The sequence below is a fragment of the Paramormyrops kingsleyae genome, chromosome 5 (assembly GCF_048594095.1).
Source record: "Paramormyrops kingsleyae isolate MSU_618 chromosome 5, PKINGS_0.4, whole genome shotgun sequence".
Taxonomy (NCBI): domain Eukaryota; kingdom Metazoa; phylum Chordata; class Actinopteri; order Osteoglossiformes; family Mormyridae; genus Paramormyrops; species Paramormyrops kingsleyae.
In genome coordinates this window covers 29,586,188-29,611,626 of record NC_132801.1, presented here as the reverse complement: position 1 = coordinate 29,611,626, position 25,439 = coordinate 29,586,188, and the positions used below count along the sequence as shown (strand labels likewise).

Below are 25,439 nucleotides of genomic sequence, written 5' to 3'. Positions count from 1 at the left end.
TTTGTACGGCGCCTCGCCAACGACCCCATCCCTTCCGTCTTGTCAGAGACGCTCAGCAGACTGAAAGACCTCTACAAACTATTCGCGCAGAATCTCAGATTACAACACTACATTTACTTTAATGCAAAAGAAAAATAGACTCGAATTAATCTAAGCATAGTCACGCACTAAATCATTCATGCTAGTAAATTACTTAAGTGGAAATGTTGCCAAATACTAGAAGCGTAAAAATAAAATGTCCATCTCTAGAATACATTTAGGTCTTAGTTCCATATCCCATGCATGAGCGCCCCCCTCTGACAAAGAGCATAGAAACATTTTAGTTGTTCTCGGAAGAAGTATGATACTGAAATCCTTTAAAATAGGTTTGATGTCACTCTTGCATTGTCAAGGAACAGTGATGCTCTAATAATCAGGAGTTATTTCTTTTTTGCAGTCTTTTGCCTGAGAATCTCTCTATTGTCTGTTCAATTCAACAACAATGGATTTGCTAATGAAAAGTGTAACATTACAGACGAGGTGTAATTCCTACATATGGAAAAATACAAACGTGCGAGTCTGAGAAATGTCAGAGACTGGTTTGTCTCCTCTCTGTAAAGGAGTTTTGATTGTGCTTCATTGACGCGCATAGCAGTTACTCCCACACAAACAGGCGCAGCTTTTCAATATGTCCTTACAGAATTCAGCGCTGTGTATCCGCCACGCATTCCGGGGAATTCTCTGCTATGGGAATTCCTGGTGAATTACAAGTTTTGGGATGGGATGTACAGATAGTAATTTGTACATATTCTTAGTTTTAGAGGTTTGTTTGGCTTTGGGTTCTCCAGTAAAATCTGTCTGGCTTGTTATGTCTTGTGAAAATTTTGTTTATTCCGCGCTTTTCCAAAAACAATGGACCATATAGCATATTGTTCTTCAGATGCAGAGTTTTTGTTACATGGGAGCGGAGCTGAATTTTACACATGTCTTCGGAAGGTAATTAGCTCGTGTTCCTTTGTTTACAGATGGCCTCAAAGTAAGACACAAAGACTCAGTAGGTAGTACTGTTTCCTCATCCCACAGGGTTGTGGGTTTGAATCCCTACCTCCACTGTGTCTGAAGTTTGCATGCTCTCCCTATATCATGTAGGTTTTTTCTGCACTTATGGTAACTGATATCTCCAAACTGTCTGTAGTGTCTATGCCCTGCGTCAGACTGCAGCATTTTGTGTTGGGGACATAAGCTCCTGGCCGCCTACAATTGTAAATATTTGTAACTATATTAATATTGAAGATTGTGGCTAAAAACTTTGATTGTCGGTCAGAAGGTTACTAGACCAAGCCCATGTGGAGAATCCGTTATAACTTTCAGAAAGCTATTGTAGCAACCCAAACAGTAAAATATAAAAAAACTAGCATTAAATTAATTGAAGACATTAGAAAAACTGAAAACATGCAAAATGTTAGTATTACTTGCTTCAATTGCTTATAATTACTGAAGCAATCAGAAGCAGTTACCTTGTTATACAGAAATATGTTTACATTCCTTATTTTGTCAATACTTCAAAAAACCAAATTGACTGTTTTTCCCTCAGTGTGAATCACACACAGTGAAATGATCATTGATACATTAATGTGGTTGATACTCTGATTCTATATTTAGACCTAATACGGTTGTATTGTATAGCATAGGTCCTGATTTACAGTCTTTTTCAGAGCATTTCATTTGCTAGAAAGAATCAACATTTTTTAAACACAAGTGAGTGTTTACTATTTATTAGTTTACTGACATGAATGGAATGACATATTTGCCTTGTTTCTTCACGGGTGTCAGTTTGATTCCCATCCCATCTATGTGCATGTGGAGTCCGCAGGTTTGCTCTGGGTGCGCTGGTTTCCTCCTCAGCCCAAAACCATCTGGTTGAGGTGAATCAGTGTCTATACCCTCTGACATTTTGGCATCCTGTGCTATGCCCTCTGTTTCCTGGGATAGGCTCCAGACTCACTGTGAACCGGGAGTGGAGAACTGGTTATATAAGCGGAAAGGTTGTATTTTCAACATTATTTTCTCTTGTTGAAATAGCAGAGTAATATATTCAACAATGTCGTTGGCTGAAATCCAACCTTGAGTGTTTAAAAAGGAATTGCTGAAACCAGACATCGCGATGACGTCAGTGGGGAGTGACATCACGCTCTAAACAAGCTTAATAACATGGTTTTATATCACTGTAATGAAAATTATTTATGCTTAGGTTTCGTAATATGCAGGTATAAACTAATAACTTAAGTAATTTAAATTTACACAGGCGTTTTATGAACTTAAAATATACATTACAGTACAGTAATTACATACAGTAATTAATATCCAATTCCCCTTAATAAATATTCCAGGGTTATTCTAGTAAGGAAAACTCAAATGAAAATATGAACCCAAGGTCACCAAGGCAGCGTCACTCATAAGTGGACCGCTCATTATCGTCAATGGAATTTTGTTTACGTATTTCTCATTGAGCAACGCAAAACCTGCATTGTATTGCATAGGCATGTGATTCAAGGTTATGTTCAAAGCACTATTTCCCGTTTCGATTGTTTCTAGGTCTAGCGAAACGAAAAAAAAAATCGAAAATAATTTTAATTATCCGTTTTTAGAAATATTACAATATTTAATATTCCGTGATCACGTGAAGGGATAAATAAAACTGTACACACATAAACACATCTGGAAATAATCAAATTCTGATTTTTGCCTGTTTCAAAGGTAACTTTAATGCAACAATAGTAGTTTTTCTTTTCAGTTTAACTTCCTCTTAAGCATATTGTTAACACTTTCGGATAATCTAGCTCCTCCCACTACACGCCACGACGGTAACTTTTTCCAGGTACTGTATTGTTTCACTTCGTGGCGGAGCGAACGAATAGTGTTATCGGTAGCACGTCTGTGATGCTTGTTAGTGCGATTGCTGCTGCTTTTGCGCCATTTCTAACTCAGTTCATCTTGTGATCTGGATACACGCTGAATTTCGTAAAACTTTAGACTGACGCTTTAAACGCCGTGATTTTTTTTTACTAGGGATGGCTGCCGTCAAGGCGCTGCAACAGTGGTGCCGGATCCAATGTGAGGACTACCGGGATGTGTCCATCACCAACATGACGACCTCCTTCAGGGACGGATTGGCTTTCTGTGCCCTTATCCACAAGCACAGACCGGACCTCATGTAAGGAATGGCGTGATTCGGCGTCTTTATTTAACATTAATCTGTCCGGGAAGAAACGCGGCTGATCGATTAAGAATGGAAAAGCATCAGGCGTTCAGCCTTTCTGCACGTTTGTTTGTAGAAATAATGCTGGCATGTGTGAGTGGAGCCAAACACACATGCAAACACAACTTTTAACATTTACAAATAGTTACAAGCAACAAATCCAATAGTAGCCCCTATTTGAAGCAAACTTTTCACTCGATGATAGCAAACAAAGGTCTACCTAACTGATAGACACAAGATTAAGAACTTATGAGTTAATACGAATATATTGAAAATGGAGAAAAGTTAGTGGGTCGGCCGTTTTAATGCTTTCTTTCTGCCAGAGCGTGGTCTTTTCACTTAAAAATTCACTGTTCCAGAAAGTTGGATTTGTTTTATTGTAACAGCTGTTAGACATTACCCGTGAACAAAACACTGAAACTTGCCACTGTCTTTAGTGAAAATTCCATTCTGTTTCAAATTGAAAGTTTATTTGTAAAAATAAATCTTAAGACTAATGTCTTCCAGTAAGATGACAATCCACAAAAGCATTTCTCAGTTTTAACACTGTATAAGGGATCATTTTATTGGGGATAAAAACAAAATAAGTGTTTTACATTGACATGTATTTACCAGTAGCAAATATTTTTTGTTTGATCTGATTTTTCCCCTTTTTTCTCCTTAGAAACTTTGACTCCCTTCGTAAAGAAGATATTTACGAAAACAACAAACTGGTAATTTATTTCAAAACTTAAAATACCAGACAGATTCTCTTAAACACTGTTGCGATTATAATGTATACAGCCCAGTGCACTGTTGTTACTAAAGGGTGACAGTGTATCAAAGATGCCAGAATCGCTACAGACAGCATTTCGATATGGTGGCTGTATAGCTTAACAGCGTCTATTTCAGTAAAAATCCTTTAGATGGTTGTCGTCTTGTGAGTATATGCATCCTTTTGAAGGTCATGAACTTAACTCAGAAGTGTCCCAGAAGCTTCCGTATTTCTTTCAGACATTTTTAGCATGTCATTCCATCACCCTAGCACTGTGGTAATAGGACCACGTGCTTTGCAGCAGACTGTTGGGTCACCACCCTATACCATCAGACATACAAACACTGCATGACTCACACAGTGGCTGTCATTTAAAAAAAAAAAAAAAAAACGTTAAACATTTATCCTGTGGCACAATTAGACATTTATTTCTGTATTGTCAAGATTTTGCATCGCATTGAGGAGGATTAAGCTTTTATTTTCTGTATGTTAATATGAGCCATTTGGGCTCGTTCTGTATATACAGATGAAATAAGGTGCTTATATGCAGCATTGTAAAGTACATGCTGGCTTTTGTCTTCATCCCCGTTGGGTAATTTGTGATGAAATTAGAGGGAAACATCTTCTTAACTCAACAGGTAGGTTAGGAAAATCAGGGGATCTGTTGTTTAGGGAAAGTGAAGAAGATCTTTGTGAAATTTACTGGTATTGCGGAGGATTGTATGGGCGAAGCAATCAGTCATTGTTCAGTTTCATTAATGTAAATGCAGAGAAATGCATGAGTTTTAGTGGAATTGTTTAAATGTAGGAGGAAATGAGGACTATTTATTGGATGTTGAATGAAGTAAATTGTCCCGTATAAAAGTGCAATTTTATTTGATAATGCAAGAAAGAAAAGTAATGTAAAACTGTATCTGTGTTTGGTATTGTGCATTTAATTGGAGATGAAGCACGGCTGATTAGGTGTGGGATAGGAGTGTCCCCTGCATGAATGAAACCTTAGATCTGAAAGGGAATATCAGGTGATACAAGGTAAAGGGCAGGGTGCAGAGATGACTTTCACTTGGCTGCTGCGCTTCACTTCAAGCTCTGCTCCTGGTGCAGGTTCTCTCTCATGTGCGACGCTGCTTCTCAGGTCCTGAGCCGTCCCGTCCTGTCTCCCGACGTGTGTGAGGCTGCCTTTGGAAGGCTGCCACACCCCCCCCCCCCCCCCCCCCCCCCATTGTGCAAGCGATGGGAGCCTTGCAGCCTGCAGTGGTGTTTCTGTGTAGACTTTCCTGTTTTCCCTGGAAAATTGTTTGCTTTAAAGTCTGAAACCTCCCGGCTTTGAAAAAAAAGAGAGAGTGGGAAAAAAAAACAACAAAAGCTTTCAGCGTGGGAAGAGACACAGAGCATTTCCCTTTATTGCGTTATTGCCTCAACAAGCTGCTCTTTATTTTTGAGCCCCCCTCCCCCCTTTTCAAACATGCTGTAGTGCCTTAGCTATGCATAAATGCACAATTATAGTTAGCAGGATTTAGTTGTACATCACGACTCTCAATAGATGTTTATGTGACCAAAGCGGGGACCGATATGACCCCTCAAATCAAAAGCTATGAACCTACTTCAGGAAATATTTACTGTGGGTTTATGTTGTTTTAAAGGCTGTGAATCAGAGACAGCTGTGTTTTGTCACTATAAATCTGAGGCTGTTCCCCAAAACTCTGCACTACTAATTCATAGGTCAGACATGTATTATTCGCACGGAGGAGCATTACCCTCAGGGAATACAGTGGAAGACATGATTCACCGCAGCGTCGAGGGCACGAACACGTGTAGTCATCTGTGAAGAGCCGGCTTCGATCTGAGCTTGCGGTGTTTATAGGTGCGAGTGTCCTGGCCCCTTCCACTACTCACCTGTGTAATTGGCCAAAAATAAGGCTGTATTTCTGTGCTCTTGTATCCCGTCTGGGTCATGCTGTTGCAGGCGACGTTTGGCATTGGTTCTGTGAGGTTTGAGTGTGTGTTACCTTTAAGACAATAATATATTAAGCCAGGGTTATTCAAATTACGGTTCCCAAGGTCCGAGCACCAGCCTGCCTTTACCTGTGAGCCAGGTGTGAAGCCTCTGTGGCCAATGAGAATCAGTAATTATTAAACTGACAACCTGGGAGAACTGAAAACATGGCCTGGATTTGGAATGGAGGGCCAGATTCGGAGAGCCTTGTGTTAAGCAGTCGCAGATCTCCAGCATGTCAGTTTCCACTACTCGGCCCTGGCTGTTCATGTGAATCAGAAAGCATCTGTTTTCAATCGATGGTGAAACATACTGAGAAGGTCCTGTTCGCTGCTACTGACGTTCCCTTTCGGGATCCCATGGACATGTATAAACTTGGACTAGCCATAGTCCCCTCCTAGATTGGATCTAAGCCATGTGAGAATCGCTATGGATAAAAATGCGATGTTGGACTGATTAAAAGGGTGGGCTGAATTCCTCAAATAGTTGCTTTAAAAAGATTGTACTTAGGTTTGGACAAAATCCTGGTTCAGAATTTGCCCAAAATCAGTGTTTTTTTATTGTTTTTTTTTTTGTCGTGCATTTATAATATTCACGTCTTTTTATGGATGTTACAGCTTGTGTTAAAAACAAGGTACCAAGATTAATAATCGGGACAGTGTGTATCTGTTTGTTTGATATGTCCAGAAGGTTATGGGTTCAAATCCCATAGCTTTCAGAAGAGTGATGTCACAGTTGTGGCCCTGAGCAAGGCCCTTAGCCCCAGCCACTCCAGGGATACGGGCTGACCCTGCTATCTGAGCCCAAGCTTTCCTCCCTTTGGACAAAAATGTATGTATCTAAATAAGGTACCATTGGAACAGAAATGCAGACAGTTAAATCACGTTTTTTGTGGAGATGCAGGGTATTAATTTTCATGAATCTAAGTGTGTGGTTGAAATTACAGGCGTTGGTCTTTGTCACCTCCGCTGATAATTGCGCGAGGGGTTATAATTGTTTTTTTCCACTACATAGGAACAGTCTGCCTGTTGGCTGCTTTACACTGGCACATAGGGAGTATCCACTATAGATAAGTGAGTCACTGACCCCCAACGCCTCCGTCGCAGAAGGACTCCCTGACTCCCAAGCTCCATGAACATTGTTTTAGACTGGGACCCTTCTAAAACGTTTCAGTCCTTTATGTTGGGGTCAGGAGGGGCAGTAGGACATTGTGTATCTGCTGTGTGCTTTTGAAAAAGGAAAAAAAACAAAAAAAAACTGCAGGGAAAGAGGAGTTTTCCCATAGTCATTAATCACCGGGAAAGAAAATGCACATTGGTGATTTATTTAATCAGGTGTTTGTTCTGAAGTGGAGAAGGCAAACCTTTGAACTGAGCTATTGTTCAATGTAGCCATTAGGATTTTAGCTGTGGAAGAGGTTTGCTGTCCTCCTAACTGTTGGATACTAATCGTTTTTGGTAATGGGAAAAAAAATGACTTCATTCAAACATTCTGGGTAACATGGACTGACCATGTAGCGGTCTCGGGGACCTGGTATAAAAAAATGTGTCTTTACAGCTGCTATATTGATATTTCTGTAGAAAAATGATCTGTTATCAGGCATTCAATTTTGTATATTTATATATTTATTTTGATATTTAGATTACTTTCCACAATAGCTAATAACACGTAAAGACAAACTGACAAGACTGAAAATTGAGCTGTAGGGTAACATGATGGCGTAGTGGGTGGCACTGTGGCCTCAACCTCAGGGCTGGGGTGTGGAATCCCAGCTGTGTGTGTGTGTGTGTGTGTGTGTGTGCCTCCTGTGTGTTTCCTCTGGGTACTCCAGTGTCCTGCTGCAGCCCATAAACATGCGGTCAGATGAATCGGTGTTTCATTATTGCCCATGGGTGTTGACCTGTCATTGTCCCCACTATGGTCTTGTTTTGATCCATGTGTCATGGTTGGTCTCCCAGGCTTTCACCGTAGCTCAAGAGCGCCTAGGAATACCTGCCCTGCTGGATGCAGAAGACATGGTGAACCTTAAAGTCCCAGATCGACTCAGCATCCTCACCTACGTCTCCCAGTATTACAACTACTTTCACGGTCGCTCGCCAAGTAAGGACGTCTCCTTGCACGTAGTGTGATGATTACAATTATATGTAGTGTTCATATATATCCAATTTAACTTCAAGTACAATAAGTGCATGCAAAATGCAATGCAATATAACAAAAAACAACACAAATAAGCATTATTTCTCAGTCCTTCTAATAGGTATTCATTTTTCATGAATTCATAAACAGTATAATACTCACTGAAGATGAAATGAGTAGTTTCATCTCCATAAGACACTTGCACTATATCAGAAATTGCAAAATTCCCTGAAGTACTTTTGAATTTATATACTTGTAATTCTTTGATGCTATTTCAGTCTTTGGGTTTATATAACATGCATAAATAACAACTGCATTCACTAGTATGTTAGTGGAATATTTGTATTGTTTGCCTCAATGTTTTATTTTAATCCCATTTTATAATCATTTATATAGTTGAAATTTTTCAATATGATGAACTGTAGAATTCTACTTTAGTGTTGAGGCAACATATTTTCCATACGCACTTTTAAGTCTGTGTGTGAGTAAGGATATGCCTAACGATATATCAAATCCAATGAAGATAAGGTCCTTCACAAGAACTTTAGACCTTCTTGGAAATCTGTCATACCAGCCCTGGCATGTATAGTGTGGCATTGGACCATGTTTTATAGAAAAGACTCTGGTTCTTGTGAGGGACAAAGCAGGCAGAAATCTCTGCAATATCTGCCCCAGGATTTCCCAGATGTTTCAGTGGTCTTTAGGTCTGCTGTTTGGGGAGATTATGGAAGGGGTTTGATGTCATCCTCATGTGCATGACATCACTCTTGAATTTGTTTCGCAGTGTGTATGGGGGCCCTACCGCGTTGAAATATGAGCTCATCAGCAACGGCTGCCCCATTAGGTTTCCTGGCCCTGTGAATGGGGCTTGTATCCCCTAAGTGTTATTCAACTATGCAGAATAACAGGAATTGTGACGTCTCTTGAAATGTAAATCAATCTTTGCACATTTGCCCAAGAGGTTTTTCACCCTTAAATTCTAGCTTTGTGAAGCTCACAACATTTTTTGTTGAGACTGGGTCACAGATGTGCTGATTCAGTTCTGTGGCCTTTTTTGAGAGCAGAATTTCAAGATAGACTCCCCTAAACACCTGTACCCAGTTATCTAATGAGTACAAGGCAAGTTTGTGTGTTGAGAGAGAACTAATTCTTGTTGCTTAATGAGTTTGAAGCAAGAATTTTATTAAATGTTTTGTGGCATGAAATGTCCAGAGACTGCCAATGAAATCGCCCCATTACCTCATCCAGTCCTTTTGCCCCATGGGTCTTTTCACCATCTAAATCAGGGGTGGCCAATCTTATCCGCAAAGGGCCGGTGTGTATGCAGGTTTTTGGGATAATCTGTAGGTCAACTGTTCAAACCCAGGTGTGAGGACTCTTCAGCCAATCAGTCCTCTAATCAGTAATCTAATTAGGGAGTTGCAACGGAAACCCGCATACACACCGGCCCTTTGCAGATAAGATTGGCCACCCCTGATCTATATGAGCTGGGTCTTCTCACTGTCCCCTTGTAAGATTTTGCAGCAGTTCTGTTACGTTTCTGCCTGTCCCCATTGGTGAGCTTCAGCTAGCTACCGCCTCATTTTTGCTGATGCAGTGTGTGCGACTGCTACGACCCCAGGATAACTCTAGGGGTAACTCGGGGTCAGAAACCAGTGGATGTATACCCGTGTGAAAGGCTCTAGTTAAGCTTTCAGTACGAACAAATAAACTACGCAACACTGCGTTCGTGCAACAGAAATATACTACTTAAGTTTCTCTTTCAGGGGAGTGAAGTGTTTAAGTACAATGACATGCACAATACATACATGTATACCTCTCTGTATGCCTCCAGGTTATGCATGCGGTCGGGCTTTAGGTAGATGACTGGGCTGGACTCGGGTGGCGCCAAAGGAAGAAATACAATAAAACTGAAGGTTCTCTATTCTCGATTTACAGTCCTGTGCTATACTAAAGCAAAAACAGACAATGTGGCAGGGACCAAACTGGCTACTCTGATCTTCCCCCCTCTAACTGAAATACAGGGGATAGCAGCTTATCTGGGGTGTTTAGACAGTTGTCACGTACATGGTGTGCAGTGTAGGGGGGCGCTCATGCTTACCTGTCCAAGCCTTTGCCCCTTCGACTGCTATCATACAGATCACACATGCCAAAGGAATTGGTCACAACATGGAAGTTCAAAACAAAATGGTGTTAGTGACCCACAGTGTTGGGGAAGTTACTCACCAAAGTAATCTATTAAAAACAGAGGTGGAAAGTTCAGGTCCAGACAGTACAAATCCAGACCAAGGTTTTGTTTCAACCAACCAGTTGAGTACTCTGTGACTGTGACTCTTTACACTCACCTCTGTCTGTAACACATTACTTTTGTAACTTCCCCAGCACTGGTGAGATGTGATATTTTGGACCTGAAACATGCACCAAAACTTTCACAACACGGCTTTCGAAAAACTGGGCAAGAGCATCTTCCTTTTGTCGGTCTCATTGCGGTCAGAGCTCACTCTACAATCGCTTTTGGTAGCTGAAGTCCCTCCCCTTCCCCCATCCACCAGTATTGGACAAGGGCGTGAAAGGCGAACACATCTTCCAATGGGTCACCCCCTCTCTGAAATCGCTGTGCGCAACCAGTGACACGCAACAACCATAGCAGCCATATGTGCCCCTCCATGCAACACCGACCCTCCAATCATTTTGTGGAATTTGGGACCAATGCCCTGAAGTTCAGGCCCAGATCCTGTAGAAACCCGGTTTGTTCCTTCATGTCTTAAACTCGCATATCAAAGTGCTGACTGTCAGACCTCTTCTACATCTGGCACAGACTGCTAATTGGCATTCAATCAAATGTGACTCACCATTGTAGCTGCATGTAAGATTTCCTGAACCATGTCCTGCCCATCATCAGCCTTTAAGATCCTCTGAAAAGGAATCAAAGAAGACTGCCTAAAGTGTGTAAAAATAACACAGGTCTTAAGCTTTTACTTAAATACAAGTTGGAGTGGTTTGTTTACAGTCTTCTACTAGTAATAATTATTTTAAAATTTGTCTATCAGTCTCTGGTTTATAGAGTTGCTGAAGGGCTCAAAGGCCAGTGAGAGGAATTAGCAGGCTACAGATTAGCAATCATACGTCAACAATAGACCTCACCATGTTTGCACGTCTCTTGTTGACACAACTGATACAGCAGTTATTATCAGCAAAAACTTCCTGTATGCAGGCAAGCCGCTGTTGATCTGTACTATACATATCCAGGGTGGCTGACAAAGACTGACTTGGAAGGAATTTCCTAATTTAGAAGGTGCTACACTTTGATCATTGGGCATATTTCAGTAGCACTTCCTCTTTGCTTAAGTGGGTTTGTGGGGTTTTTTTTTCTAACAACAACTTCAGTGTAAGTAGAGCAGGAAGCTGCTTCTGGTCAAAATAATATAAAATATATGTATGATATAAAAAGTGGTTCTCCAACGTCATTTCACTGTGGAAAAATGTGCACTCACATTGCCATATTGTATAATATATCACCTTGTGCTCTGCTCCTGCAGTCGGGGGTATGGCTGGTGTGAAGCGACCAGCAGAGGAACCCATGGAGGAACCTGGGAAGAAATGCCAGCCTGTGATCGCCAAATCGTTCTCCAAACCTGCCACAGAAAACCAACCACCCCAGACCACCACTGCCCTGAACCCCTCAAAGAATCCACCCCAACAAAGCTTTGCAGCAGATAAAGTAAGGCTTCATTGCACTGTTTCCCTGTCAACAGATGTCCCTCCCCTGCTTGTGATTTGGAGGGTGATAAAAAATTGAAAGTTCAGCAGCCTGTGAACTTGGGTTGCCTTTAGATTATTGTTCTGCAATCTAAACCATTGCCTTTCCTACTGCACAGATGATCAAGTCTAAACAAGCCGGACTGTCTAGGGAAAGTACCTTGGCCAGCCGGTCAGGCTTCTCCGACAGCGTGCATGTGCCGTTCTGTCAGGCAAAAGCAAATAACATTAATTTTCTATCTTGACAGTCTTAAACTGACATTTGTCAAAACCAAAACACTGGTTATGAGGTTTACGTTTCTGTTTTTGACGTCGTGTGTATTAAGCGTCCATTGGTTTTTGATATTTGCCGCTATAATTAGTTTTATGCCGGTGAGCGCCGTCATCTCGGCATGCAGCATACACCCAGGTCCATCCGGTCACGCGTGAAGGACAGATGAATCACAGGCTTACTGGTAGGGCCGGCTCTACCTTCTCAGGGGCCCTAGGCAAAGCTTTAATTGGGAGGCCCCCCTACCAAGAAAGCTGATGATCACTTCCTCTGCAATGCGGGTAATTACGGGCCCTAGGCAGCTGTCTATAGCTAGAATGGGCCCCGCTTTCTGGAACCACTGGTGTTTGTGGGAGGAGCCTGCAAAGTGATGTTAGAATCTGTTTGAAGGCCAAACACAGGCGCTCTTCACGCACAGCCTTGGGAAACCACCCTACCTGCTTAGCCACATTGCTGCTGGGCTGTTGAATTAGTTATAAATACAATTTCAATAGAACACAACCACACTTCAAGCCAGCCAGTTCTTGCTAAGGTGCTTATTCCCATTATCGTGAAGTTTTTCTTTGCTGATGTTCTGTTAAAATTTACACACACAGTCATTTCCATTGTCCATCTTGTTTAACTGGTTATCCAGTAAAGGGTCATGGTATATAGACATTTCAGCTTTAAATGTCTTATTAACCTTGATATACTTTGGAGTAAAGGAAAAAATATTTCTGGTATTAGTATTGTGCGTTTTATCTGTCTTTCAGTGAAACACAATTGATTTTTGTCAGCCGTCGGTTTCTTTCTAGATTGGGATTCATATCGCTGTTGATTCCAGCATAAGAGGGGGCAGTCAGTCCTGGGATGTATAGCTGACTTGTAGATCTACCAACAAGCAGTCCTACAGGGCAACATTAGTACGAGAACCAAAGCAGACTTTTCAATTTCTTTACGATGAATTCATATTTGTGTTTTGTGACTTTTGTAAGTGTATACTGAAGTATAATCATACATGTATATCTTTGGATAGCATATCCAGTTTTCTATCTTGGGAATTCCTGGGTGTCACAATAGACTCTGCTTAGTGTGCTACTGTTGGGGAAACAAATGAATAACAATTAAACAGGATGAATACAGGGGTGTGTCATGAGGTATCTGAGTATCTTGCCTCGAGCAACAGGGAGCAGTGATCAGCGGAGCCTAAAGTGACATCAGAGAATTGCTGAGTAACAGAAGACTCTTGTTTAATATTTACTGTCTTTCACTAATGTGGTTTTGACTTATCTTGTAGGATGTTTTGGTATCGATGTACTTTTGAGTTGCTAGTTTGTCCGACACACCTGCTCATTAATGCAAATAGCCCGCTGCTGCAAACAGTGAATCACACAGCTGCAACTGAATATGTGCAGCGCACACGAGTCGAGAGGGTCAGTTACAGTACGGCTAAGCAGTAGGGCGTTAGCTGTCTGATCTAAGTGTTCTTCAGTGTGATGTGATTGCCGGTGCGGTGAGAGGTGGATCCCGCATCTCAGAAACAGCCGCCTTCCTGGGATGGTTTACAGAGAATGGTGTAATACACAAGAAATATCCTGTCGGCAGCAATTTTGTGGTCACAGGAGAATTGCCAGAGTTGTTAAAGCTAAATGGAAGGCCACAAGTGTTATACAGCTCAGTACACAATGGTGTACAGAATGAACGCATACCGCTGAGGCAGTACTACCTAGGTGTTCCTAATGAGTATTTATTTCTTGTTACTATGTATTTAGTACTTAATTTTGCTTAATTAACAGTGGTGTGTGTGTGTATCTGTGTATAAAAATGTAATTTTAAGGCACTCTGAATTCTGTTTTGTCTAACATGCTGCTAATTAAAATAATGCTTAATTGCGTTCTGTAAATTAGTCATTTAAAGAGATCTTTTCATTCTATTTCAGAAGAAGGTTCTTGTTGAGAGCAATAAATCGGGGCGTCTGAACAGTACCTGTATGGTTTGTAAGAACCATGTTCACCTGGTGCAGCGACACCTGGTGGATGGGAAGCTGTATCACAGGAACTGCTTTAAGTAAGACCTGATTTTCTTTTGTTATTTTTTTTGCTTATTGAGCTATCTGATATGTTTTGTAACCAACCCTACACTCCAGGTAAGGGAAACACTCTGTTTTTCACAGGTGTAAGGAGTGTTCTAACGTCCTCCTCTCCGGAACTTACAAGACTGGGACAGAACCAGGAACCTTCGTCTGTATCACTCACCAGAACCCGATATATATCAAAACACCTACTGTGGCCCAAGAAAAGAAGGGGCTGGTTGATAACAAAGTGGCATCTGGCTGGTCGGGACTCGCCAAACAGAGCGATCATTCATCGCAGCAAGGCCTGGCGAGCACCAAGCCTAGGAACACACCCCCCGCTGCTAAACTATGGACGCCGTCGGCCGAGAAGACCCAGACAGCCCGCCAAAAGTTCCTCCAGTCCACACCCAATACCCCAGAGAACTCTAAAATTGCAAACGCGGGCCCTGGCAGTGTCTCATTCAGCCTGGATACTGAGAAGGACAAAGCAAAGTCACTAATATCAAAGAAGATAACAGAGGGGAGCTCAAATAACAACAAGACCTTCTACCGCTCGGGTCTGAAATCACCGGACAGCAAGACCCCGCCTGGTAGCAGGTACTCCCTATGGCTACGTCTGTGTGCTTCATTTAAACTGGTCTACTGATTTGCTTGAGATGCTGGAATTTCAGATGCATGTTAATCTACTTTGGTGCCGATGGGCATTCATTTTTGGCTTAAATCTTTATAAAATCCTGAACCTGAAACAAAGTTCATGACATGCCTAAAGAAATGACCCCCACTCAACAGACCAGTGTTGAGTCTGTTGATTTTTTTTTTTTCGGTTGATCCATACTAGCATATAAATCTATTATCTATTGCATAAGTCATTTAATTTTTTCCTTGCATTCACATGGAGCCTGAAAGGTTCTGGATGTTATGCTGAAGAGTCACCATCCTGTAGCAGGGACTTTTGCGTGACTATATCGTAAAGCCTCTTTAATGTAAGATGCATTGTTAGCTAGCATGTTGCTAAGGTGTTAGCTAGCATGTTGCTAAGGTGTTAGCTAGCATGTTGCTAAGGTGCTGTCTATCACAAGGGCCATCCTCACAAACAATGGCTGGAAGCAGGCCGATGCATGGTTGTTATTTTGTGGCTTGTCTCCGATGTGTGTTGGATTATTGCAGTTTAAAAGAGCCGTTGATAATGTCACGTTAGTGATTAGCATTTGAGTTATGGACCAAAATGCCCTTTTTAACAGCAGGAAAACTAGCTTGTTGTGGCAGAGAAGTGGTGCTTCTCATAATACTGAAGCGGAGAAGTGAGATGCTGTCAGGGTAACATCAGGCTCGTAGCGCATTATCTCTAAAGCCTAATGTGTTATCTCCATTACGTTACGTATCAAAAGGTTTCTGTATGTAGGCCCTCGTTTCGGTTGAATTACAAGGAAATGTTTTGTAAGAAGAAGGACGATCAGTTCCATTGCCTCGGATAATGATACATTTTGGATCGTCCTGTGTTGTGCTTTGCAAGAGGAAATTGTTCTTATAAGGCCAACAGAACAGTTGTATTGAATGTAGGTTAAATTAATTTACTTGAATCAATACAAGTAAAACAGTCCACGTTTTTGCTTCTACCGGAAGCTTGGAGGGAGCAAAAATCTGGACCGTCTTTGCGTCCCCGAACACCGGGTTGGGAAACACTCATACTGCATACAACCTTATTCAAAATAAAGAAGGAAATGGAGAAGTTGTATATAATAAATTATACATTTTCATTAATGACTACAAATAAGGATGAGTTAGCAGCTATAGAAGCACCCTAGCCCACCATGACAGCCATTTCTGCTTACGCAGCCTGTTTAACCCAATCCCCTTAGGTTTACCAACAATACCTCAGTAGATGACATACCCAGCTGGCGGAGGATCCTGAACACCCCTGGTGCAGCAGGAGTAAAGGCAGGACCGGCTGTGCAAATCGGGGGCAGCGCAGCTAACAAGGAGCCCCAGCGGTTAAAGAAAACCACAGCCGAGGCCCCACAAGCCACGGCTACCGTATCGGCCAGCAGCAAAGGTGAGAGACCCATGCAGATAGCACAAGTCAGTTGTGTTGTAGTGGTTGGTTGTATTTATTTTTGTGCAATGCTGTTATGCAATTTTTTTTTAATCTGTTTTTATTTTTGTCTTTTTTTAAACAGTGGCTGAAAATTCAGTGTCTCCATTGGACTGGCGGTCGCAGCTGAAGCCTATATCAAAAGTATCAAAAGAGCCAAGGTATGTTTGTAACAAGCATGGATTTTGTGATGTAGTGCCTCTGGAGGGCGCTTGGGGGTCACTTGGGTTGAAGAAATGTGGTTTTTAATATATTGTTGTCAGAAACAGTGAAAGGTGAGCTACCAGTTAACAGTTGGGCCTCTGCATCCATCCTCCAGCCTCTTGCCCCCGTCCGCGTCGCCCGTGTCTGTTATGATTGACTGGTGGAGAATGCAGTCACTCTCCCTGTCCCCCATCCCCACGAGGAAGTACTGCATGTCTACCTGCCCCTAACGCACCAGGAAATCCCTGTGCTGAGCTCCCCTGCCCCTCCCACCCAACCCCACCTTCCCCGATGACCTTTCCTCTCTAGTCCCACTCGAACTTCCCATAAAATTTTTCCGAGGTGAGACTGCGAGGGCCGCGAGCTCCTTTTCCCATTCTCGGCTTGTCGGGGTGCCAGACGGGGAAACTGGCACTCACAAGTCGGCCCGCATGTGCCCATTTCCCAGGCCCGCCGATCCCGAGAAGCCCTCATCTGCCGGCGAGACAAAGCGCAGGTTGCCCTCGGAGCCATCGCCAAGCAAACTCACAGACGTGATGCCGCCCGGCCCCTCACCGGCTCCCATCGCCTCTCCTCCCGCCGCATCGGTCAATCAAAGAGCACCGTCTCCCAAACCGTCGCCCAACGGCTCTGCGAGTTGGGGTAAGGCCTCGCTTTCTCCCCCCTTGGCTTCCCTTTATCGCGCCGACCGTAGTTATATTGCGCTTTGGTGATAAGCCGCGGCGGTGCAGACCCTTTCATATAACCTTTTCTTTCATCTGCTACGCTATGGCTAAGCTGTAAATGAGCGCCAACAGGGCATTTAAATGAATATGGGTTCAGATGAACAGTGCGTTTTATTTTAAATGCCGCAACTGACTGCTAAAAAAAAATATATATATATATATATATATATATATATATATATATATTAAATAACCCTCTGAAAATGGCAGAAAGACTTGTCTGAAAGGGAATTGACTTTTCAAAGCCCTTACTGTCTGCATTCATTAGGACCGATTTGGACAATTTGTTCCAGTTGACTGTTGGAAGTGGTCTGTCTGTTACTGGTGGCAACAGCAAATGCAAATGCATCCTTTGTTTGGGACCACCCTGTTAAATGTAAAAGGCAATAATGACAGTTGCTTGCGGTTTTTATGTTCTTCCCATATGTTAAACTGTAGGGGGGGTGCTTCAGATGTAGCTAAATATGCACTGTGGAATCTCTAGCAAATGTTTATCACCTTTCTTGGGCTGTTGTTTTACTGTGGCTGCCTGGCATTTCGCTACGAAAGTCAGAGCTCTGCTCGTCCTGTACAGAGACTGATAAATGGTATCAGCTGTTAAACCGCTGGGTTTCTCTTTTCTTTTTTTTTTTCTTTTTTTTTTTAATTCCAGACCTGTTTTATTCAATTATCTTTTCAGGCTTTAAAAATGGGAAGGGTTCATCAGACACAAATACCTCCAAGCCTGAAATCCAGTCACCTAAGGTATGTTTTAACATATTAATTATATGGCTGCACGCTACGTGGCTTTTTGATACGTGTTTGTGATGGAGGAGCAGGGGATGGTCTTTAGAGAAGTGGAGATTAAACAGCTGAAGGACAAAATTATCGTTTGATAAAATGCACCGGAGACAAAGCCTTGGAAGAATTAAGTTAATTGGCATCAACAACATATGCGGCTCTTAGTTAAGGGTTTTTTTTTCCTTCCTCTGTGCTCTTTCCTGCAGGGGTTTTACCAATAATCTTAGATAATATTTATGAAAAATTAATTTAAAGGCTCTAAGTTGGACATCTAATGTCCATATACTGATCCATTATGCATATCAAATCATGACCTTAAAATCTAAAGCCCAAACCGGTTAAATTTCAGTCGTTACTTATCTTTTTACAGTTTTGCTTAACTGATTTATTTTATTTTTAGACCAAGACAGACTACATACCCAAAGAGGAGATCCTGAAGGAACTCGAGGAGATCGAGAACAATCTAAACGAACTGGAGAAGAATGGAGTGGAGTTGGAGAAACGACTCCGTCGCTGTGAGGAAGGTGTGCCCCCCCCCCCACACACACACACACACACACACCCCCCCATGCAAAGCTTTTCATTGTTTATTTATCCATTCTAAAAAAAAAATAAACAAACAGTACTGCCTGCTTCATCATCTTCACGAACAGCTTCGTTATAGCTGACTGAGTGGAGCTGACACCGAGACGTGGATCGGGGGCGATGAGACTCGCACGGGGCGATGAGACTCGCACGTGAGGGCTGTGTTTTGCAGCAACGCCTGTCACACTTTAATATCCACGTACACGTGGAGCTCGGCCGGCTGATTACTCTGCTAGGCCTCGCATCCCGGGCAAGGCACCCCTCCACGCAGCCTGCACTCTGGGAATTGAGCTGAGAACTCGGAGGACTGGGGGTCCTGGAACAGGTTGACCTGAGTGCGATGTGAGGCGTCCTCGGCGTTTTGGATGCGAGAAACTGACAGACATAGAGGAGCTGTCCTTTGGGCCATAGCTAGAACAGACAAGGATGTTTTAAACAAAAAAATAAAGAAATAGAGCTAAGGGTTTTTTTTTTATTTTTTATTCCAGATGATATTGCCACAAAGCCCCTTATAATTTCTTTCAAAGTGGGTTTCAATCAAGTGGCATATAAATTATCTTTTTATAAATTATGGCCATTTTATTGGGGATGTCCGTGAAGCTCAACGTTAAGGACACAGAGAGATGACTTTATAAAGGCGTTGGAGATTACACCATCTCTCGGGGAGTCTGACAGTCGGCGGGGAGCATTTGGGGAATGCCGCGGTAGTTTGGGGGACGGATGTAATTTGTAGGACATGTGATTCCCCTGGAGATGGACTCGTTTCCCAGTAAGTTGGTAACTATAAGCGATCTTTTGGATTTGATACAGTGTATTATTTCAGTGCTCCCCTAAATGGGTTGTGTGGCCTCTGCTCATCAGTGTGTCTGTGTCTCGCTGGGTGGCCTGGGAGGTCTACTCCCCCCACCAAGCCGAGAGAGCCAAGGCTAGGGCCCATCTGGGGCTTGGATTGGGGTTCCAGCATAGCCAGAAGGGGTGTGACCCAAAAAAAAAAAAAAAGTCTCAATTTCCAATCGCCCGAGCCAAATGAGCTGAATGGCGAGGATGCTGTGAAGAGGCTCCCTCTCCCCTTTCCTTGTGGCCTCCTCTCTCTGTGGGATTGAGGTATGGGATGGAAATAGTGTGGGGGGGAGCCGCGATGAGGAGGAGGTGTGATTGCTCAACCTACTGTGACCTTGGGAAAAAAAAAAAGAAGTGTCAGCCTGCCAGCTATGTCATCCCGGTGCCCATACTCGCCGCTGCCGTCCCCTGTCCACTTGAAAACAGGAGCGCGGATTTCATGAAAGCCTTACGGTGCCTGTGGCCCTTGTTGTCAGCCCTGCATATATTGTTCTTAATGACATTGAGCCTAAGCAAGAGCCCGAGGAGACGGTCAATTAAAATAATGAAATTCCAGGAGCGCCCATTGTTTGCATCTCTCCCTGGCGAGGCTCAGCCCAAAAGTTGACGGGGAACTTCTTTTATCGCTTTCCTCACCTGTAATTCTCTTGGGGGGGGGGGGGAAGAAATGTGGCTGTCCGCTAGTACTGGGAATTTCGATTGTGTTATTCTTGTTTCTGTGTGACTGTTGGGTGCGACGTCCATCTATTTATGCTAGTTTGTGTTTCAGCGGAGGATGAGGATGTCATGGACGATCTCATGGTGGACTGGTTCAACCTTATCAGAAATAAGCAAGTTTACATGAGACGGGAATCGGAGCTGGTCTACGTGTAAGATGTCGCCTTCTCATTAAGGGAGCGAGTGGGTGTGGCCTAATTGTTGGATCAGGGATTGTGTTTCGAAAACCTACCAGTGTCAGCACTGCATGAAACTGCATGTCTGTTTTCTTTAAAGGCAGTACATTATTGATTGGGCAGGGGGCAGGTTAAATCCTCTTCGTTCAACTCGCAATCATCTAGCACAAACATAGCGGTGGAGGACCGGCACTTGTGACAGAAATCGAATTTTGTGTGCGTGTGTGTGTGTTTTTGTAATCAGCGCAAAGACCCAGGATCTGGAGGAGCAGCAGCCAGGGGTGGAGGGTGAACTTCGGCGGCTGATGGAGAAGCCAGGTGTGCACCACCCTTCTGGCCTGGCTTGCTGGCCACACGCCGCTGCCATAGAGGGATGTATCACATACATCTTACCTGTGGCTGTAACCCCGCAACTCAGTCCTAGAAATTGCTCCAAAAATATAAATTCACCAGTACTAGTGGGCAATGAAAATTATACACTACAGGTCACTTTGGACTTTGCTTAAATGAGCAAGAGGTAAGCTCTGACTCTCCCTAAGTTCACTGTTAGGTTCTTGCTCCCTTCCCAGAACACCTGAAAACTACGACCGACAGAAAGAGAGAGGCAGAGCTCATGGAAAAGCTGGTGGAGATCGTTAATGATAGGAATGCCATCATAGAGGGACTGGATGAAGATCGGCTGAGGTGAGCTGATCGCAGTGATGTCCTCGTGACCTCATGAAAAGTTGCATCCCTGTAAACAAGCTGCAATGCTTTTAGCAAAAGATCAAAAGCAGCCAGTTATTTTAGGAAATATCCTTAAGGATTTAAATAAAAATGAAAAACATACAGTAGGTGTGATATACATGTCACTATCCCTTCATGGAAGCATTACTTGACTGTACTAATATTTGTTCTTGGTTATAAATAACCAATAAAGGTTTCCAAATAGATCTAGATGTTTCTAATTTCCCTTCTCAATTTTACACCCCCAGAGAAGAGGAAGAGGATGAGCAGTTGAATCAGCTGATGAAGAATCTTGGTAAGTCAATAACAGATCACAGAGTATGTCTTGGGTAACGAAGACGATTGTAATCTCCATATGCTAGAAAGCACTAGATATTAAGCTTGCAGCAAATACAAAAATAATCTGTGTTTGTTTTTCCTGGTACTACTGAGTTATTAAAGCTGTTACTGTGTTTCAGTTATGCATTCCATTTGTACTAATGACCCATAATGACTCCAGTTCCATCCAGAGTTTACTTGTATGATTTAATTTTTAATTAAAACGCATACTGGGGAAAATGCATTTCTGCTGTTGTGTATAATTGGTCAGCCTCTCATATGACATTTTGTTCTATAATTTATCTAAATATTGCATTTATGTGCAGTTCATGATTTGAAACGGTGAACTATGAAATGCATAACTTTTGCAACTGTAAATTCACAATTTTATTTAAGGTTCTGTTTTGTAGACCTGTGTTCAAAATAGTTGTTTATCAAAGAGAAGCCAGCTGGATTTACATATCATACATTTTAGATATCATCCCTGGTTTAGTTTGCTAGTCACTGTGCACGATGCCAGTATTGACACTTTGCAGTATTACTCTAGTGATGTCTCCTTTCCATTTATAGCTCCCACTGACTGGGTTATTTTTTGACCTACGGTTCATTTTCTACTTTATGGCAATAGGTAGAGGTTCTATGCTATTGTGTATAAAAGCAGGAAGGAGCTGAAGACTGAACTTCTGTGACATATGTTACCAGTGAAATGATAAATTCACCTCTCACATACTGTGGTCAGACAATCACTTTATTCCCAAATGTCTTTTCGTATTAATCAGTTTCCTGTTCAGTATGTCAGTTTGCCATGAAGCAAAACACTGTCCTCATCTGTCCTTGTTAATAGAAAGGATATGGGTGCTGGATGTTCAACATTGGCCTTTGTAGCTGTTCAGCCAGATACCCAAATATGCTCTCATGTCTTGCAAAATCTGTATTTTTCTTATTATTACCACTCTAATCTTTCTTAAAACAGAAGACATTATAATGGAGTATTAGGTCGAAGCACTTTGATGTACAGCAACAAAAAGTGTTTGTGTTTTTTTTTGCTCTGATGTTTTTTTTCTTACTGCACATCTGAGAAATGTGTGTAGTTATTTGCTCATTTAATAGTAACATTTTTGTTTTTCTGAAAACAGATATAAAGAAACCCAAACCCAAGAAAAAATCCATTTTTGGAAAGTTATTCAGCTGAAAGTCGAAGGAGACAATGGAAGAATGATCTTCAAAGAGACTCCAACGGTCCAGTTTCTGACTGCTGTCTCTGCAATGCATGGCTCTTGGTTGATCAGCCTGAGTGTTTTTATCTGACAGGAAACGCATGCGTAGCCCGAAATATTAAGCTTGTCCAGAAATCCAGATTGAGAGGTTGCTGTAGGTGACATTGATTATGTGTTCTTTGGAAAAGCGTGTCACTTTCCTTAACTTCTGATATATATTTGGCATCCTATACAAATTCAAATGAATTTCCATTTAATTAGTCACAATGGCACAGCAGAGATGTGTGATTTTGAATGATTTGGTCGTCTGTGGTAATCTCTTCTTTTTAACATTTAAAGGGATTTTAGAATATCAAACAGCCACTGCTGCTAATTCTGTTGCTCCTGTGAGTTGGCTCAGATTGACTTTACTCAACATTTTAGGTGATTCACGCTCCCTCCATTTCCCTGTAGGGAAGATGTTTACAATCTTAGCAAAATGGAATGTTGGCAGCGGATCAAATTACATTTTTAATACACCTAATCTTTTTTTGAGGGTTTTTTAGAAATCCATTTAATACTGTTATTTTTAATTTTTAATTGGCTGTTAATGCCCAGACCTAGCTTTGGCGTGGTCTTAAAAGTAAAAAAATATATACATGCTGTATTTGTCAGCAATAAAAAGTATGTGTATTATTGTTGATGAACACCCGCGATGTTTAACCCCGCAGAGAAATGCGGCCACAACAGAAAGGAGGTGTCTGTCATTTCCTCCATTAGTCTATTTAAAATGCATTTATAAACGAATGAGATGGTGTGCAAAGTGGTTTTTCATAACGTGCAATGGTGCTCTTATAATAGTTGTGTTACGGAAGCTAATGTGTATTTGGAATCGCAGGAGTACTCTTGATTCATATTGGATCTGAAGTTAAGCTACTGTAGCCCTAAACTAACTTTTCGGTGATGATGTATAATAATATGTCCCAGGACTTTTAAAAGCTTCACAGGTAAATATAATCTCATTAACGGTCTTTGGGTATCAGAGTTCAGCTTTACTATAAATGGCCCGGAAATGACTGATGGAGGTAACTGCTGCGCGGTTAGTAGCAGTTTTTAATCAGAAGGTGGCAGTATGGGGTTAACAGTAGAGGAACCTCGCAGCCCCAAATTTGGCCACCGTCCTGCTTTTTTTTAATGTTTCACTAGTTGTGTATGTGATGTAAATTCCAGAGCTCTACACAGAAGACATTTTGACTTTTAATTATTGTACTGGCTATTCAGTTCAGTTTCCATCTTCATTACATCCTCCTGTGTTGTACAATGCAGGCCTTGAATCATCACTTCAAACATATTTGCCTTTTACAGGCGTTACAAAGGAAAACTTTGCAATGATAATGCTGTTTTTGTAAGGGTTTTTACTCTGCATATTTTGGTGTAAATCTTTTCTCATGGTCAGTGAAATCTAACTCAGTAATGTATTTTTTCCTTGTCAAATAAAACCTTTGTTAATGAATTACATTACAAGCTGTAAGTATGCAGTTATTAATGTTGTCTCTGAGGGCTGTCTCCCCATTCACCAGCCATTGTTGGGTCTCTTGTGTTTGTTTTACATCCTAATGCCTAGGGCATCAGTGCTACATCCCCCCCCCCCCCCCCAAAAAAAAATTCATGGGTTTCTTTGTTGAGGTGGGTTTCGCAAGTACAGCACACCAGACTGCCGTTATGGTCACAGCCAGTAGAGGGCAGCAGCAGTTGTCAGTAATTCCCATTCAGCGAGCCACCCAACTGAAGCTTCAGATTCGGTATTCCCTCCTCAGCGAGTCATGGATCAGGATTGATTACAGCTCCGGTTGGCACAGAGCTGTTGAAGTCAGTTGCTTGTCTTTGGAATAGCTCCTTGGGTTACGGATGTTAAAACAAATCTGCATGTAAACGTTGTACTTCCACAATCCTCTCAGGGTCGTGCTGAAATGTTGCTGTTTATGTTCTGTGTATATATACATTCATGGTCACAGTAAATCCAGTCTCTTTGTAGTATTAAAATTTAGAGCAATATAGCTAAATATATTTGACACATATTCCTCGCTGGAGTGGTGCATTTTTAACTTATAAAATGTCGCTTTCGCATGTGCCTCTGCATTTCCGTGGTCTTAAGTATCATCATTATAGCAGGGGAGAGAGGATCTGGCTGTCAGGTGGATGATGGCAGGGATGGGTTTGGGGGGGGGGGGGGCGGCTCGGCTGCATGTGATGCACGGGGTAAGTGACAATCAAAGCGTTGCATGTGTGATATGAGTTAATTAAAGCTTTGCATTCCATCTTCCGCGAGTGCTCGCGCTCCTGCAATTAGGAATCAAAGGCGAGGGTTTTAATGTCAGGGGGTGTCTAATACATGGTTTTAACGGGAGTAGGACCTGATTTGTGAAGCTCCTGATGACAAATAGCATTTACAACAGCCCCAACTTAGAGGGGCATTAATATTCATAAGTAAAACAATTCCTTCTGTGAGTGGCTGATTAAACCCGCCGTGATGAGTAGCTCTGTCCAGGCTGCTCTCTCCCTGCAAAACATCATTACTCAGGATACCTTCCCTTTATTTGTAACTACCCATGAAATAGCATAGATTTTTGTTTTATGTTGATCCGTGTGAGTGACAGGAAGAGCAGCACTCTGGATGTGGGCCGTTCGATGGGTACGCAAGGCTCTCTCCGGTCCCTATTGCAGCTGGTTTTGCTAACACTGAATGGTAGCTGTACCCCTCCCCATCTCTGCTGAATCAGTACCAAATGACAATATATGCATCACTAATTCAGTAACTTGATAACCAAACAGAATGTTAAAATGCTTCGGTAATATATCAGTGGTGGATGTGG

The 25,439-nt window shown here is 42.2% G+C and overlaps 1 protein-coding gene across 3 annotated transcripts; it reads left to right on the top strand.

Moving 5' to 3' along the window:
* Positions 1-2,790: 2,790 nt before the first annotated feature.
* Positions 2,791-24,084, top strand: micall2b (mical-like 2b). 3 transcript variants are annotated; one of them, XM_023814957.2, is made up of 17 exons: positions 2,791-2,857; positions 3,049-3,193; positions 3,903-3,951; positions 7,947-8,088; positions 11,664-11,845; positions 14,073-14,200; positions 14,307-14,804; positions 16,067-16,260; positions 16,385-16,460; positions 16,952-17,145; positions 17,908-17,972; positions 18,409-18,532; positions 20,203-20,302; positions 20,571-20,644; positions 20,896-21,010; positions 21,301-21,347; positions 22,507-24,084. In XM_023814957.2, the coding sequence occupies exons 2-17, from the start codon at positions 3,051-3,053 to the stop codon at positions 22,560-22,562; spliced, it is 2,187 nt and encodes a 728-aa protein (XP_023670725.1). In that variant the 5' UTR covers positions 2,791-2,857; positions 3,049-3,050; the 3' UTR covers positions 22,563-24,084. The 3 variants fall into 3 exon arrangements, with proteins under 3 accessions (XP_023670725.1, XP_023670726.1, XP_023670724.1); XM_023814958.2 differs by lacking the exon at positions 2,791-2,857 and having other exon boundaries at positions 2,875-3,193; positions 14,076-14,200; XM_023814956.2 differs by lacking the exon at positions 2,791-2,857 and having other exon boundaries at positions 2,875-3,193.
* Positions 24,085-25,439: the final 1,355 nt, after the last annotated feature.

Coding starts and splice junctions, on each gene's coding strand:
- micall2b (XM_023814957.2), top strand. CDS start 3,051: ATGGCTGCCGTCAAGGCGCTGCAACAGTGGTGCCGGATCCAATGTGAG. Junction 3,952..7,946: donor TTTACGAAAACAACAAACTG/GTAATTTATTTC, acceptor TTGGTCTCCCAG/GCTTTCACCGTAGCTCAAGA. Junction 20,645..20,895: donor GCGGCTGATGGAGAAGCCAG/GTGTGCACCACC, acceptor CTCCCTTCCCAG/AACACCTGAAAACTACGACC.